Here is a 15,057-nt window from a genome sequence, read left to right as displayed (position 1 = left end):
TTTAAACTGTCTGTGAATTTTGTGCATTCTCTTCCTCTGCTTTTGTTTCTGCATATTTTGCAACTCTATAACAGTTTCTCTAGTCCATCAGCCCTGATTATATGGCAAATAAATTTGAGCTGTCTTCCTCTGATAGTATTGAGAAGGGGTCTCTTGTATCGAGCTGTGTCCATTACTTCTGTATTTGTTTTTCTTTTTGTCTATGAGGCTTTCATAATTCTCCGGATGAACCACATTTCTACTGCTTCTAGTCGCTGTTCTGTGTCCTTGGTTACGGTCCAGCATTCACATCCGTATAGAAGAATGGATCATATGTAGGCATTACGTATTAAATAGTCCATAAAAAGTTGATCTGCTGTAAAACCTAATTGATTTCTGTTCATAAAGACTGTGAATCAGGCAAATACGTTAACATGTTGGGTCTACGTGTAAAAACAAAAATTATACATTATAAACCATCAAAATACTGTAACATGATTCCTTGTATGTGACATGCCTACAAATAGATAAAGCAACATTAGCATTCATACTGACTGAAGAATAATATACGGAAGTTTGCAGAGTCAGTGACAATCAATCAGCCGTTTGCTGGAGAATGTCAGCACTCATCCTAACCTACAGAAGAGATGTTCTGAGTCTGTGCTGTCATTATTTTCATGGCAAATGTTTGTCTGAGCTCCAATCTATGGTCCATCCTTGCTAAACTTTCATGAAAAACACTCATATGAAACCACTATCAATAATTTCGCCCACTCTTTATCTGTGCCTAAACCTAAACATAGATTCCATGAACGAAACTCCTTTCTAAGAACTGCACGCCTGTGGAACTTTCTTCTATTTTCCTGCTTTCCAGCTGACTACAATATGATCATTTTCAAGTCCAATGTAAACTAATTCTTGATAATATCCCTTTAAGTAATCCAATTTACCAAATTTTCAACTACTAACAATTACTATGATATTGTCCCATTGACTACCGTACACTCATTAACTCTTATCCTCGATTAGTTTCTAGGCCTTGATAAGTGATGATTCCTTTATAAAAAAAAAACCTTCATCAAGTGCTGATGAATGTAGTATCCTGAAAATCCTCAGCTCAGTGTACAATGATATCAAGTCACCTTTACTTAGCACTTAAATTACTGCGATGTTACTGGAAGCCAATGAACAAGCCAGAGCAGATTCCCATAAAAACCAAACTGATGTCAATTGACACTACAATTCACCCAAAGCAGTCAACAGATGTGAGTGAAGTAGAAGTTGGCATCTGATCTTACAGATATCGCTAGACCTGGCATTCCTAATCAAGAAAACTTCACCAGGATGCTCAATAACAACAGCAGGAAGGTGAGGGTAGCTCAGTGGTTAACGATGCGGGCTGACAACTTGGGTATGCCAAGTTCAGACCAAGTTCATTTCATAGAAACACTTTCATATAGGGATGTTGGCAACCTTCACATGATCCCTCGTTCAAGTACCCAATATCCTTCTAAAAAGAATTCTTAATAGAAAGATATTGGAGAAACGAATGCCAACAAAAGTCATCATCATTGTTATATTTTGCTGAGGACCAATCATCAAATGTGTTTTAAGTCTATTAAATTTCTAAAAAATCAATCTTTGTCGTTTCTCGATTTATACTTTCATTGGCAATAATAAAAACACACACAGATGGTTATACAAATATTTTGTTCATTTGTAAATATAACTTTTCTGGTTTCAAATGACAGTTTGACAAGTCTAATAGCATACATGACAGGAATGGTGGTGGAGATGAATATGTTGTTAGTACTTTCTCGTGTCATATTCTCAATTCTGCTCTGTCTTTCTCTTCTTATTGGTCAAGATGATGCTAACATCCCAATCTGTATTGTTTAAAAATTGTGGTCACTAGCTGACCAGGGATTTTAAGTCCTAGAATTTGACCCTCCTTTGACGTCATCTCCCGGGCCTTGCATCCAGATTTGTGACCGACTTTTTGTTTGACATTACTCCCTGGGGATCTGGATCATCCAACACCATCGTCATCATCAACAACAACAAGATCAGAAGCAGCATTAGGTGAAAACAGTAAATTTCCAGAAACCATGTTAATCAACATGTGTCTAGGGAATCACACATATAAAACCCACATATGGAATTATGTTACAAGGATAATAGATAGTCTTTGCCACAAAATATAATTAATTTTATGTTAGATGCTTAGAGATTATGCACAATAGTTTCAGATACAAAAAACAATGAATAATTGTGTCATGTAGTTGTTAATCTTTTTTAATAGTGTTGTTACATTTTAACACCCGGATCTAACATGTTGTGTCTGAGACAGTAGCAAAGAAACAAATAAAAGAAAAATTTGACTCAGCTTTTTTTTCAGTTTTAACAAAAGGTATTCATTACCATTACGTTCTAAAATAATGCATTTCATCTTGCTTTAAAAGTTTGCCACATAGTTAACAAAATTCTGCCATCTCGACATGTGTGTTAAAAGTTTCTTGTCACCACGGGCCACACATTCATCTTCTGCTGGCATGCGCTTTTTATGATCCTTTATTTTTCTCTATTTTCTTTACCTTCTCTTCCTCTGCTGTGACATCACTTTGCACACTGGCTCAACAATTTGCATATGTGTCATGCAGATGCTGCTGCTATAAATGCTAGGAACTCTCTTACAATTTTAACTGGGGAAAATTTGTACAAATCTTAAACACAATTGTCCTAAAAATCACTAATGATCAATTCAACCTTTTTCCACTTCTATAATCGTCTTTAGTCCTTCACTCTTCAACACCCACAAAACAGGAATATCCTGATTGTAAATTTCAAATTTCAATCTTATGTATGTGTAACCTTCCCATAGGTAACATTCATACAATATTTAGCATCCATAAATCTAATAGTCTAAAATATATAACAGACACACAAACGACCAATAGTTTTAGATCTTTGTTTATGTATATGTTGGTGAGTCTGCTTACCATTATTAGACTATTATACACAAGAAAATGAACTTTCATAAGAATAACCTTCTACTTATGTAGATGTATAAGAAAACATGCCTTTTGCACAAAAGAGAGTCCAAATTGAAAACAAAGGTGACACAAGAGATAATGAAATCACAAAGAAAAGGAAGCAACAATGAACCAAGCCAAAAAGAAAGAAAAATTAAAGAATGAGAAATAAAAAAGAAAGAAATGCACCGGTCTGTAAATAATATCGCTTGTATTTTTTTTCTTTTCTGCCTCACATTCAAATTTTTTCTCCTGTTATGTCGAGCATATCTCATTATCACGAGGGAAAAATCATAGGAAAATAGAAAAAGTAGGTAGATATTAAATAAGTTAGGAATAAAATGAACCAGGAACAGTTTCTTATGAAAATATTGAAGGATTTGGCTGGTGAGTTCATGAGGGCAGTACGTCATGTGGCTGCTTCGATGCAGACCAGCTCACACTTGAACCACATACGTGCCATACGTGATAAAGACCGACACACATATGAACGGTGGACAAGTGACCTGGTAATGTTTTTTTTTATCGTAGGGTCATCTGAGTAAAAATAGTGTGCTGGTCCTCATTATTGACTAAAAGGTGTCCCATGAGGACCTTAGTTTACCATCAATATTATCTTTAATGTTATCTTTAATAATATTTTTAATGTTAAAGGCAAAAGTTCTAGAATTACGAATCGATTCTAAAATATTAAGGAGAAATAGTTTCATGTGTATTTTATGTATCAAATAGCTTATTTTGTTTTAAATAAGAATTTAGAATTAAACATTTGATTAGAACATACATGTTCTTGTAAATTTGTATTTGGACTATTCAAATGATATCCAACTCCGAACTAAGAATACTAAATATCTTCAGTTTTATTATACGGATTATTAAAGTTTTAGATTAAAAAAAAATTTTTTTAAACTTGTCCAATTTTTTGGGATGGGATATGCTGAGTGACGTTTTTAATTTTTATTAATTTGTAAGTTTTCAAACTGTGTCTAGTGCTTTTATTTTTCAGTATTTTGTTGTTTGGGTTCTCATAAATCTAATGCCAAACACAGAAATATTAATCTTTAAAGTGATATTTAATTTAAAAACTAATGGCAAACAAAATTGCTTGGCGGTCATGTAAGACACTTTAACTGAACATTATTCTTTAATCCAAAACTGAAGTTCTTTATGAGCATAAAACATAGTGGTTGCATCTTTGCTGTGGTAGAAAGGTAAGTGCCCACTAAGCATTTAATGTATTTACAATCTTTGCATTTAGAAATGGATGATGTGGATAATGACTTGTTTGTTCATACACAGTATGAATGTTTCCAAGAGAATTCGAACAACGAATCTGATTTCCCAGTGATGGAATGTCACCTAACCATCATAGATGAAGGGAATATGGAATTAGCGACGAGGGTTCTGAGGGTTCGGTTTATAAAGAATAAAAGAGCTTAGTGGAAAGTATAACAAAAATTAGAAGTAGTAAGTGAATAAACAGAGTGCTTGCGTTGGATGGGAGGACTGCCGAAGATAAATGATAAGGTCAAATCCTAGTACTGCTGACAATACTAGAATATGATAAAACAAAACAATGCAATAATTGTTGTATAATGTGATGATATCCAATTTAGTCAAGGGCACAGATAATGTCTTTGGCTTTTTTGGTCAGGTGTCAACCATAATCGTCTCGAATAATCTCGTCACAAGGGGCTACGCAACTAAGAATCGAATTGGTTGTAAAACTAAACAAAAGGTTATATTAACTAATGTTGTCTCAGAAAATCTAGCCACAAGGGGCTGAGCAGCTAAGAAACAAATAAATCATAGGATTAGCAAGAGGTTATGCTTACTAGTCTAGTCAAGGATTTGTGAGAAGTTTTAACCAAAAGAAAACTAATTTAGCAAATAACATGAAAATCTATCAAATAAGCACAAAAAGAGAAATATTAATGATATGACTGATATAACAGGTAAGAAGAATTGAAGGTTGTGAAAACAAAATGAAAAAATAATGCATAAGAAAAAAACTCACCCGCTCAAAAAAGTAACAAAATTATTATGGAATACAACTAACAGGAAAACATCCGTTAGGAAGGTGTATGAGTATCTTGTGTAGTTTCCGACGTGTAGGAGATGGGGAGTCTTGTCGTGGGCGACGAAGCGTTTCACTGAAGAACCACGGCAGCACATAGCGAACCAACAAACAATGACAGCCACGGCGCGAAGGTAACTAACAAAGCTCAGCTGACTGCACGAATAGAAACGGAACCCAACGGTCACTAACGGAACCCAACGGTCACTGTACTGATCGCCACGAACGTCAGAACCCGACTGCCTCGCACCTCCAATGGACCGATTTTTATTCCTCAAGATGGCCTAGCTAATTTGTATCCCTGCGAGATTCCGTCTCTAATAAAAGCAGGCAGGCGCCATCTTGGAACTCTTTCTTCCGCTGCCTCGACCACAGGATCAGCCACCACACCGCACGCCAGGTTAGTCTCACACTGCCCCCTGGTCTCCAGATCACATACGTGACATGGCGGACGTGGCCGTTTGATTTGAGCACTCCTGCGGAGGGGTATTGCCGGGACTTCCTCATCGGAGCTCTCAGAAGTGGCATCGAAAGCATCAGCATCAGCATTAGAGCTCGCAGTAGATTCACCAGGTTCGTGGGGCATGGGTTGAATCCATCACTCAGCGTCAGATGACTCGCTACTTCCACTGCTCGCCGATTGGTCAGCGCTTAGAGCGGGCCGGACATCCCTTACGTGGCGCGGAGTATCATCGACTAGTATGGCCTGTTCACTGATGACGCCGGTGACCCGCCCCCTCCAAAAGCTGCTGGTGCACCGGCCGCCGGGTGGCTTCACCCAGACGGTGTCTCCCACTTGGTACGTCCCCTGGGGTTCTCGTTGGTTGGGTAGACACACTTCAACGTCCTTGACACGCACGTGGTAGTGATGAATCGCATCAGCGGGTGTACTGCCGCCAGTCACGGCGTCCTTAGGCGTTGTGTTGTATCTGTAAACCGCCTCCGCGATCGTACACTTCTTCCTGGCCGCGATCCTCTTCACGGTTCGGTGGCACCGCTCCGCTATGCCGTTGCCGCTCGGCACATACGCGCATCGGTGTCGAAGGCAGATCCCCCAGTTGTCCATAAAATGCCTGAATTCCCTGCTGCAGAACGCTGTGTCGTTATCCGTGAGGATCTCCTCAGGCGGCCCCCTTTCGTAGAATATGGATTCCAATTCATGGATGACACTGGTGGAATCCTGCCTCGCTAATTGGCGCCAAATCGCGAACCTCGTTGGCCCGCAGTCTATCAGCGTGAGGAAGTGTTGGCTGCCGTAGTGGGTTATATCCATACCCAACCGACTCCAGGTCGCGTCCACTCCCAGCTGTCCTTTCCGCCATCTGGCTGGGGCGGGGTCAATGGACTGGCACGTTTGGCACTCCCTGACCACTGCTCTTACTGCGCTTTTTGGTATTGATGCTCTAGCCAACTTCACAAAGTAGTAGGTCCGTTGTACTCCGGGGTGCCCACTGTCGTGATGTATCTTCCTGATTTCGTCCTCCTCGACGGAGGCAGCACAAAGAGGCAATGGCTTAGCTTCTTTCTTCATAGCCTCATACCATCTCCGTGGTACCCGAGTGAGCTTGTCGGCGAGGTTGTAGTCCGAGGTGACGAGCACTACGTCTACGGACAGGTTGTACTCTGTCACAAGTTTTTTCACAGTCTCCAGCCTCCGTCTTATCAGCATTTCGCTGGCTGCCTTGGTGTGTGCCCTGGCCTTGCTCGTGAGTGTGTCCGACACCCAGTGGTGCACGCAAAGTGAGTCAGTGTGCACACGCAGTTTCTTCACTTCCCATTGAAGTGCCAGGTTAATGCCCTTTATTACAGCGTCGAGTTCTGCCAGGTTGATATGGGCAGCATCATTCGCCGGTCGCAGCCAGCAGGCATCCTCAACTACGGCCCCATCTTTCTCCAAAACTACACCGATCGCTAGAGAACTTGCGTCCACCCACATGCTCAGTTCGTCTCCCTGCACGCACCAGTCCCCTGTGGCGGGGTTATTCTTTTTCACACTAGCGACGGTCTCCTTTAACATTCGAACCAATAGTTCGTCGGTTATCTCATCATCCCAGCCTTTGGTGACCGCATTTGCCCTCCTTTTTATGACGCCTGTCGCCGCATGAACCCATCCGCATACTGGAAGGTGCCCCACAAGTTTCCCGCACAAGGAGAACACGGCACGTCTTGTGTAAACGTCGGGTACGTCGGGAACTGCGGTTCCCCGCCTCCACTTCAGGATCCCTCGCTCCTCTTGAACACTCAAGCCCAATACGCGGGCGCCATCCTCAAGCCGCTCAGAGTCCTTGCAGTTTAGACCAAACTCGGCAAGTTTGGATCTTACGCGCGAAGATGACATGATATCTTCATTCACGTATATATCGTCAATGTACGCCGATGTTCCCTTTCTGATCCATTCTTCTTGTGACAACACGGCATTGACGATAGCCTTCATTATCTGGGGTGCTACGTTTAGCCCAAATCCGAGTCGCGTAAGACAGTATCTCTTCCCGGAAAACATCACTGTCTGGAAAGGCCACATCGCCTCGCCGATCCGGACCTGCAAGTATGCTTTTCTCAAGTCCAGTAGGGACACATTGGACCCCTGCTGGCGCCACTCTCGCAGCTTGCTGGCACAGACGTCGGTGTCCGCTGTGAACGCATCAACATGCGCATTCAACTCGCGGTAGTCCATTACCGGCCTCACCTTTGACTTGTTAGGTTGGGCAACTGCCATCAGCGGTATCAGGCCCTTGGGGGGTCCAAGTTTGTCGTAGGGGTATGGAATCAGCCAACCGTTCTTAATCCATTCACGGAGCTCGCTTTCGTATGCAGGCCTTATCTGGTCGGGCATACGGTACTCTGCCACTTTGTTTTGTAGTTTGGCCGGTTCCTTGTCTTATGACCACCTCCAAGTGGCGGTCCACGCCTTCTGTTGGTTGTCGAACTCCGCACTGAAGTCCGGCTGGTCGACTCTTAGTGCTGCGCACACCGGGGGCCTATCCTGAAACTCTACAACGCCAGCGCGCGTTATGCGCACGCCGCCCAGGGCTTTGATGGCATCGTAGCCTAGCAACAGGTCGAAACTCAGCGGTTTTTCGCGTGTCACCAGCGCTTCGACGTTGGCCGAGTTTCCAGTTCTTGTGCGAATGTGTACCACACCCACGCCGCAACACATTCGTATTTTTCCAGTAATGGTAGTTATCCTGACGTTCTTCTTTTTCCACGCCCGACAGAAGTCCGCACACACTATAGTGCGGGAGCAACCGGAATCAAGGAGGGCTGAACATAACGTGTCATTAACTCGGACCTGAATGACAGGGAGCGCCTTGTTTATTTTCTGTTCGGGGAAGAGGTCGGCACTGGCACCTTGTCCCCGTCCCCGTTTCCCGCACAGTCTTGGGCCATGTGCCCAGTTTTGTTACAGCGGTAGCAGCAAACAGCCGTCGACCGCCTTCTACAATTTCTTGCCATGTGGCCCCGCCGTTGCATCTGTAGCAGATGACATCACCTTGCGGGCTGGGTCCCTGAGACGGTCCTTCGCCACTTGGTGGGGCCTGTGCGACGGCGACTACCGGTTCCTGCACCGTCGAGTCATCCTTCATTATTGTCCTGGCTCTGTCCACTAGGTCACTCAGCGGTAGTGAGGACATGGTAGAGGTTGCTCGCAGGAGCTGCTTTGCTCCAGCGGGGAGTCCTGACAGGAATTTGTAGGCTAGGGCCCTCTCGGGAAGACCGCCGAACAACCAACACCGTCAGCTTCTTAAGCTCGGCGAGATACACGTCCACAGTTTCGCCCAAGCGTATAGACCTCGTCTCAAACTGCTCCCATGCAGTGGCGGGGTCAGTGGCGAATGCCCTGTACAACGCCGCCTTGATACTCGAGTAGTCACACTTCTCCTCAGCGCTGAGTTGCTGATATACAGCGAAGGCCCCGCCGGTCAGCCGCAGAGGAATCACGCGCTCGATATTTTTCATGCCGGACAACTGACAATGTAACTCGACCTTCTCAACCCAGCTGAGTACCGGGTCGGATCCGTCGAATTCCGGTATCAACTTTAGATCGAACCTATCCGCCATTGAAGAAAAGAAAACCAAGTTCAGAGTGGGGGGGCCGAAATAGCTTGTATGAGTATCTTGTGTAGTTTCCGACGTGTAGGAGGCGGGGAGTCTTGTCGTGGGCGACGAAGCGTTTCACTGAAGAACCACGGCAACACACAGCGAACCAACAAACAATGACAGCCACGGCGCGAAGGTAATTAACAAAGCTCAGCTGACTGCACGAATAGAAACGGAACCCAACGGTCACTAACGGAACCCAACGGTCACTGTACTGATCGCCACGAACGTCAGAACCCGACTGCCTCGCACCTCCAATAGACCAATTTTTATTCCTCAAGATGGCCTAGCTAATTTGCATCCCCGCGCGATCCTGCGAGATTCCGTCTCTAATAAAAGCAGGCAGGCGCCATCTTGGAACTCTTTCTTCCGCTGCCCCGACCACAGGATCAGCCACCACCCCGCACGCCAGGCACACACGGACCCTCTTGCGCCGAGGGCTACGGTTAGTCTCACAGAAGGCTATCGGTATAAGTGATAAACAATTGACTTTATTACTGAAAAAATATGTTTAGGTCTGAGGGAGTTACTTATGCAAGATCAACCAACATCAAAGACTGTTCAATTGAACACAGATTTGGTCTTGCCTTGATTTAATTGGCAATGTAACATTTTATTAAGATTCAAAACTTTAATCTTGGTCGACAATGCTGAAACATTTTGGCTCTGATTAAGTGTAATTTCTGAAAACACAGAAACTATGTTAACTGAGATACTATCTATTGAATGTGTTAAAGCATTGTGCTAAAATATTTAGAAATACACAGAATTTTTCTCTTTGTTTAAAAAGAAATAAGAAAATTCTGACAAAGAAAGAACAGATAAAATGAAAAAGTCGAACAAACTTATACATAGAGAAATTTTATCTGGAATTTTTTATTTATGTTTTTTGGTTGAACTTTTGAGTTTTTCTTGTTTTCTTTTATTACCTCGTCGCAGGTTTTAATAAATTCTTGTAAAGAAATTTTTTGGCATTGAAAAGTGTGTAACAAAGCCACTGACATGTATGCAAATGACCACGCTGTGGCACGAGGGGATATCACAGTAGAAGAAAAGAAAGGGGAAAAAAGAGAAAAAAACGCACATCAAAGGAAGAGAGACTTAAGCACATATCAAAATGACACAGCTTTTTTAATCATGTGGTGGCAGTATATTTATTTATTTGCAGACTGTTATAATAAAAATAAATATACAAAGGATTCCAATAATAATAAAAATAAATACACAAAGGATTCTAATAATAATAAAAATAATATACCAATCGGTACGAACCTGATGATAGAAGACCAGATAAGAACGAAAAATCTGTATCGCCCTTCGGGGGCCCGTGACACAGTGGATAGAGATATTGAATCTCTATGGTTCCAGGTGACCATTGTCTGAAGATAGTGGTTTCAATTCTACCCAAGGCCAGCCAGAGGATTAGTTAACCAAAACGTGGTGAGACAGCAACAACTATGGAAGGCAGTCATTACTGAGGATACAGCTAAAAAACTCAGCGTTCGTATCCGATCGTTGTTAACCACCTGACAAAGGCTGAAACGTCATAAAACAACAACTATGAAGATTAGGATAACAGTTTGCAAATAGATAAACAAATACGTGGTGGCAGGACGGAAACTTTTAAAACAAAATACATAATCTTACTGGTTTGGAAAATATATATCAGATGGCTTGGTGTGGAAACAACCGGTAATAAATATTTTTTCCTACAACTAAAAAATAACTTGTGTTTAAATTTCTTTCCTTTGTGAGCCTTTCATACACAACATCGTGTCAGTGTAAAAATATAATTACAATGTTACACATTTATTAAAGGTTCCAAGGGTATCGCAATATTATAAAGCTGTATCATGACAAGGACTACAGCTATTTTTTATGTTAGATTTACGTAGCAATGAGAGGATTCTTTTAAACAATAGAATAAATAATATAAAACTCACGATGGTATTCAAGGAGACATGTGTGAGTTGATTGAAACTGACGTCAAGTCGATTCAAGGAACAAACTGCAGTCAATGCTTCAAGATTTTTCAGGTTTTGATGGCTAAGGTTAAGCTGAGTGATTAACTCTGGAATTGGAGTCTTATGTATAATGGCCATTACATTGGCATCTTTATGCTGCCAACTCCTGTTAATGAAAAAGTGAGCAGTGAATACAATAATGAGGAGGACAGAAGGTAGAGATTACTTAATGAATATAGAATTGGAAAAAATCGATATAGAATTGGCAATAATCAATATAGAATCAGCAAAAATGAATTAATAGAATTGGCAAAAATAGATATAGAATTGGCAAAAATCGGTATGGAATTGGCAAAAATGGATTATAGAATAGGCAAAAATTGGTATGGAATCAGGAAAAATAGATATAGAATTGGCAAAAATAGATATGGAATTGGCAAAAATGGATATAGAATTGGCAAAAATAGATATCGAATTGGCAAAAATGGATAGGGAATCAGAATAAATGAATATGGAGTCTGTTCAGATCCAGTTAGATTTTTCATATTCATTTTTTTGTACTAATGAGTCACCGCTTACTTACTTATTAGGTGGTTATCTGTATCTGGAGACTTATATGACTGTGAAATTAAATGTTTGTTAAATCAATCTGATATTCTGAAGAGCGATTTTATGTAATGTTAATATGTTGAGTTCACCTCAAAAGTTTAATCATTCTGTTAATCTGTTCTGGAAGAGTTGTTATTTATTTTATAAATTTTACAAAAAGATGTCAGAAGTAATAATAGTTATGAAGGGAAATAATGATCAGTGCTATGGTTGAAATTACTTCTATGAAAGCAAATCGGCTTGAACGTTTTAGTGTTTATTCAAAGTGCTACATACACTGCTGATCAGAAATTTAAGACCACTTAAAAATCTTTTAAAAAACCTTTTTTTAAGGATAGATTTTAAACTCTTTCGACTTAAGGTTACCAATAGTACAATCTAAAAGGTTATAGAAACAAAAAGCTACATTCCAAAGATTTATTTTTAAAATTTACATTTCTATTAAATTAGGCTGATCAAAATTTACATTTTTATCAAATTAGGCATGATCAAAATTATAAAACCAAAGACAAAAATTCTAATAAATTGTACAAAAAGTGTATGAAAAGTCTATGAAAATATTCAACAATCAAACTTAATAATGAGTTTTACCTCCACTGCTTTTGATGACTTCAAAAATTCTTTGGGGCATACTAGAAATAAGGGTTTCCATTAAGGTGTGGGGGATCCTGCTCCAGTTTCTGAAGATGGCTTCACAAAATCATTTTTTGTTGAATATTGTTTGATAAACCTCTTGTTATTCATCCCTAAATTCAATCCGGTGAACACGCAGGATGTCCCAAGAGATGGACTATATTTCTTGTAGAAAGCTCAAGGTCCGTCTTGCAGTGTGGATTGCAGCATTATCCTGTTGGAATAACCACCCATCCCCACACAAATGATGACCCGCCATCATCAAAGATACTTTTTGTAGCATGCTAACATAACCAGCTGCTGTCTGACGACCCTGCATCACCTGGAGCTGCATCGTCCCTCTGTAAGAAAAGGCACTCCATACCATTAAAGACCCTCTACCACTATGACATGTGGAAAAAATTTAAAGGGGCATGTTTTTGTCATGCCAATATCGCTGGAAGCCATCAAGACCATCTAAATTGAATTTTTTCTCATCAGAAAACAGGACTTTCTTCCACTTCTCAACATCCCAGGTTTGGTATTCACGACCAAATCTTAAGCGGTCCACTTTGTGACGTGGAAGCAATCGAGGAATTTGTTTATGCTTTTTATTTGCCATTGCTTTTTGTTGTAAATGTCATCTGATGGGTATTGGACTGCAATAAGCATCTGTAACCACCTTATTCAACTAGAAGAAAGTCTTCTGTCATTCATAACAACCCGTCTGATTCTCCTACTCAATGCAGTAGAAACTGGGGGGGGGGGGTCTTCCAAAGGATTTTGCTTTTCCATAATTCTCAGTGTTCTTTAGAAAGTTGCAAATAACAGTTTTACTGCAAATAACCTTAGCTGCTATCACTTACTGTGACAAACACTGCTTATGGAATCCTAAAATTCAAGAGCGCTCAATTTTGGTTAGTTTTATTGCTTTAGGCATGGTAACACCTTTACACAGTGATTGCTAATCTCTAACTGAACTAAAAACATTAAAATTACCATAAATCTAATAATTTATACCCTTGGTTTTATAATTTTGATTATGCATAAACAGTTTAATTTAATAAAAAGGCAAATTTTTAAATAAAATCTTTGAAATGTACTTTTTGTTTCCATAAACTTTTATATTGTAGTATTAGTAACCTTAATTCAGAAGAGTTTAAAATCTATCCCTAAAAAAAGGTTTAAGTGGTCTTAAATTTTTGATCAGCAGTGTATTAAACCGAGATGTGAGACTTGATATTGCTCTGATATCACGTGTGAGAAATGAAACCATATGGACAATGAACAGCCTTTGTTTAATGTATTTTTCCTGAGCTCAAAAGAAGAAGAAAAAGATTGGAATAATGGCATTTAAGACACTATTCAAGTCTCCATAAACAAGTTTTTCTCCTGAAGGCCAATTTAGGTCATTTATCAAAGTAAGGTTATATGGCTTGTCATACCATTTTTCTGGGTCAAAATTTGATAAAGAATTTTATAAAAATTGCCAAAAATACAAACTCTAATCTAGTTTTAGAGATATTCTAGTATTTTCAAAGTGTGTCAAATCGCTAAATTGAAAATTAGTATTTTGACTGGTTTCCCGAACATAATAAAACCATAGTTCTTGTACTGTTTTTTACTAGGAACCTAAAATTGAAATTGAAAATAAGATACTTTTTCAAAGAGGCTGGAAGATTTACTGATTATTCAGAAATAACATATAGAATCATATAAATGGCAAACAAAATAAATCACTTTACAAAGAAAAACCATTAATCAATTCGTGTATGACAATCCTATTCCTAAGGCAATGTTATACTCTTACATGATATGCTTCGATTTTGAAGCCAGTGCAGCATCACTTAAGTTTTCACCGAGGTCTTGGATATGATGAACAGGTTTCTGGTTGTAGTTGTCCTCACCAACCCATTTCACAATCAGTTTATCTCTCTGCCCAGAAAAGCAGTGTTGTAAGTGCCACTTAATTGATCCCATTAGAACTGCATACGATATTTGAATGTAAACTTTTTTTTTTTTTTTTACATGGGGGTCACCACTTATCAAGGCCCGGAGGCCACTCGGGAATAAGGGTTATTGCGTGTACAGTAATCAATGAGATAGTATTGTAGTAATCATTAGTATTGGAGATTTGATAGAGTGTCTTACTTAAGGGGGCGGTTTGTTGATGAAAGTAGTTGCCGCTTTCAAGTTAAAAGCCTGGACACATATCACCGAAGTAGCACGACCGGCCACCCACTTACCACCCCCATTGTCCGAAAAGATAAGTACGCTTACGAACATTCATTATTTGTTTAATTATACAAGCCTACAAAAGTTCATTCCTTATCAATGCATACACACCTACAAACATCCTATGAACACTTTACCTCTTCTAATTAAAACTGTCATTAATAAATAAAACCGGCTCTCAACTTCAATATTCGTCTGTCCTTAATTGCATGCAGTCAGATTCTACATATTTCAAACATTGTCAATTAAATGTATTCCTTGTTGTGACCTCTATGGCCTCATTTCCTTCACCCCTTCTCCATCTATAAACCAACCAAAAAAAACCTCAGGGTCATAAATTTCAATACTAATAAAAAAAATTGGCTCTTAAATATTGTCATAAATACTCGTAAGAAACTTTTCTATGGGTTGGATTTTTTATTTAGACTTATTTAGCGCCTGTGATTTAATT

At 39.9% G+C, this 15,057-nt stretch overlaps 1 protein-coding gene across 4 annotated transcripts in view; it reads right to left on the bottom strand.

Moving 5' to 3' along the window:
- Positions 1–15,057, bottom strand: part of LOC145302399 (leucine-rich repeat-containing protein 9-like) — a 245,664-nt gene that overhangs the window by 111,634 nt on the left and 118,973 nt on the right. For all 4 annotated transcript variants that reach the window (XM_080144652.1, XM_080144653.1, XM_080144651.1 and 1 more), the window contains exon 19: positions 11,130–11,316. In XM_080144652.1, coding sequence (XP_080000778.1) covers positions 11,130–11,316 — 187 coding nt within the window. The remainder of the gene's footprint in view (positions 1–11,129; positions 11,317–15,057) is intronic.

This window comes from Euprymna scolopes, chromosome 2, assembly GCF_053919585.1.
Source record: "Euprymna scolopes isolate OS-2025 chromosome 2, ASM5391958v1, whole genome shotgun sequence".
In the NCBI taxonomy this organism is placed as follows: Eukaryota; Metazoa; Mollusca; class Cephalopoda; order Sepiida; family Sepiolidae; genus Euprymna; species Euprymna scolopes.
The sequence above is the reverse complement of the archived record's forward strand: the minus strand, read 5'-3'. Positions and strand labels throughout refer to the sequence as shown.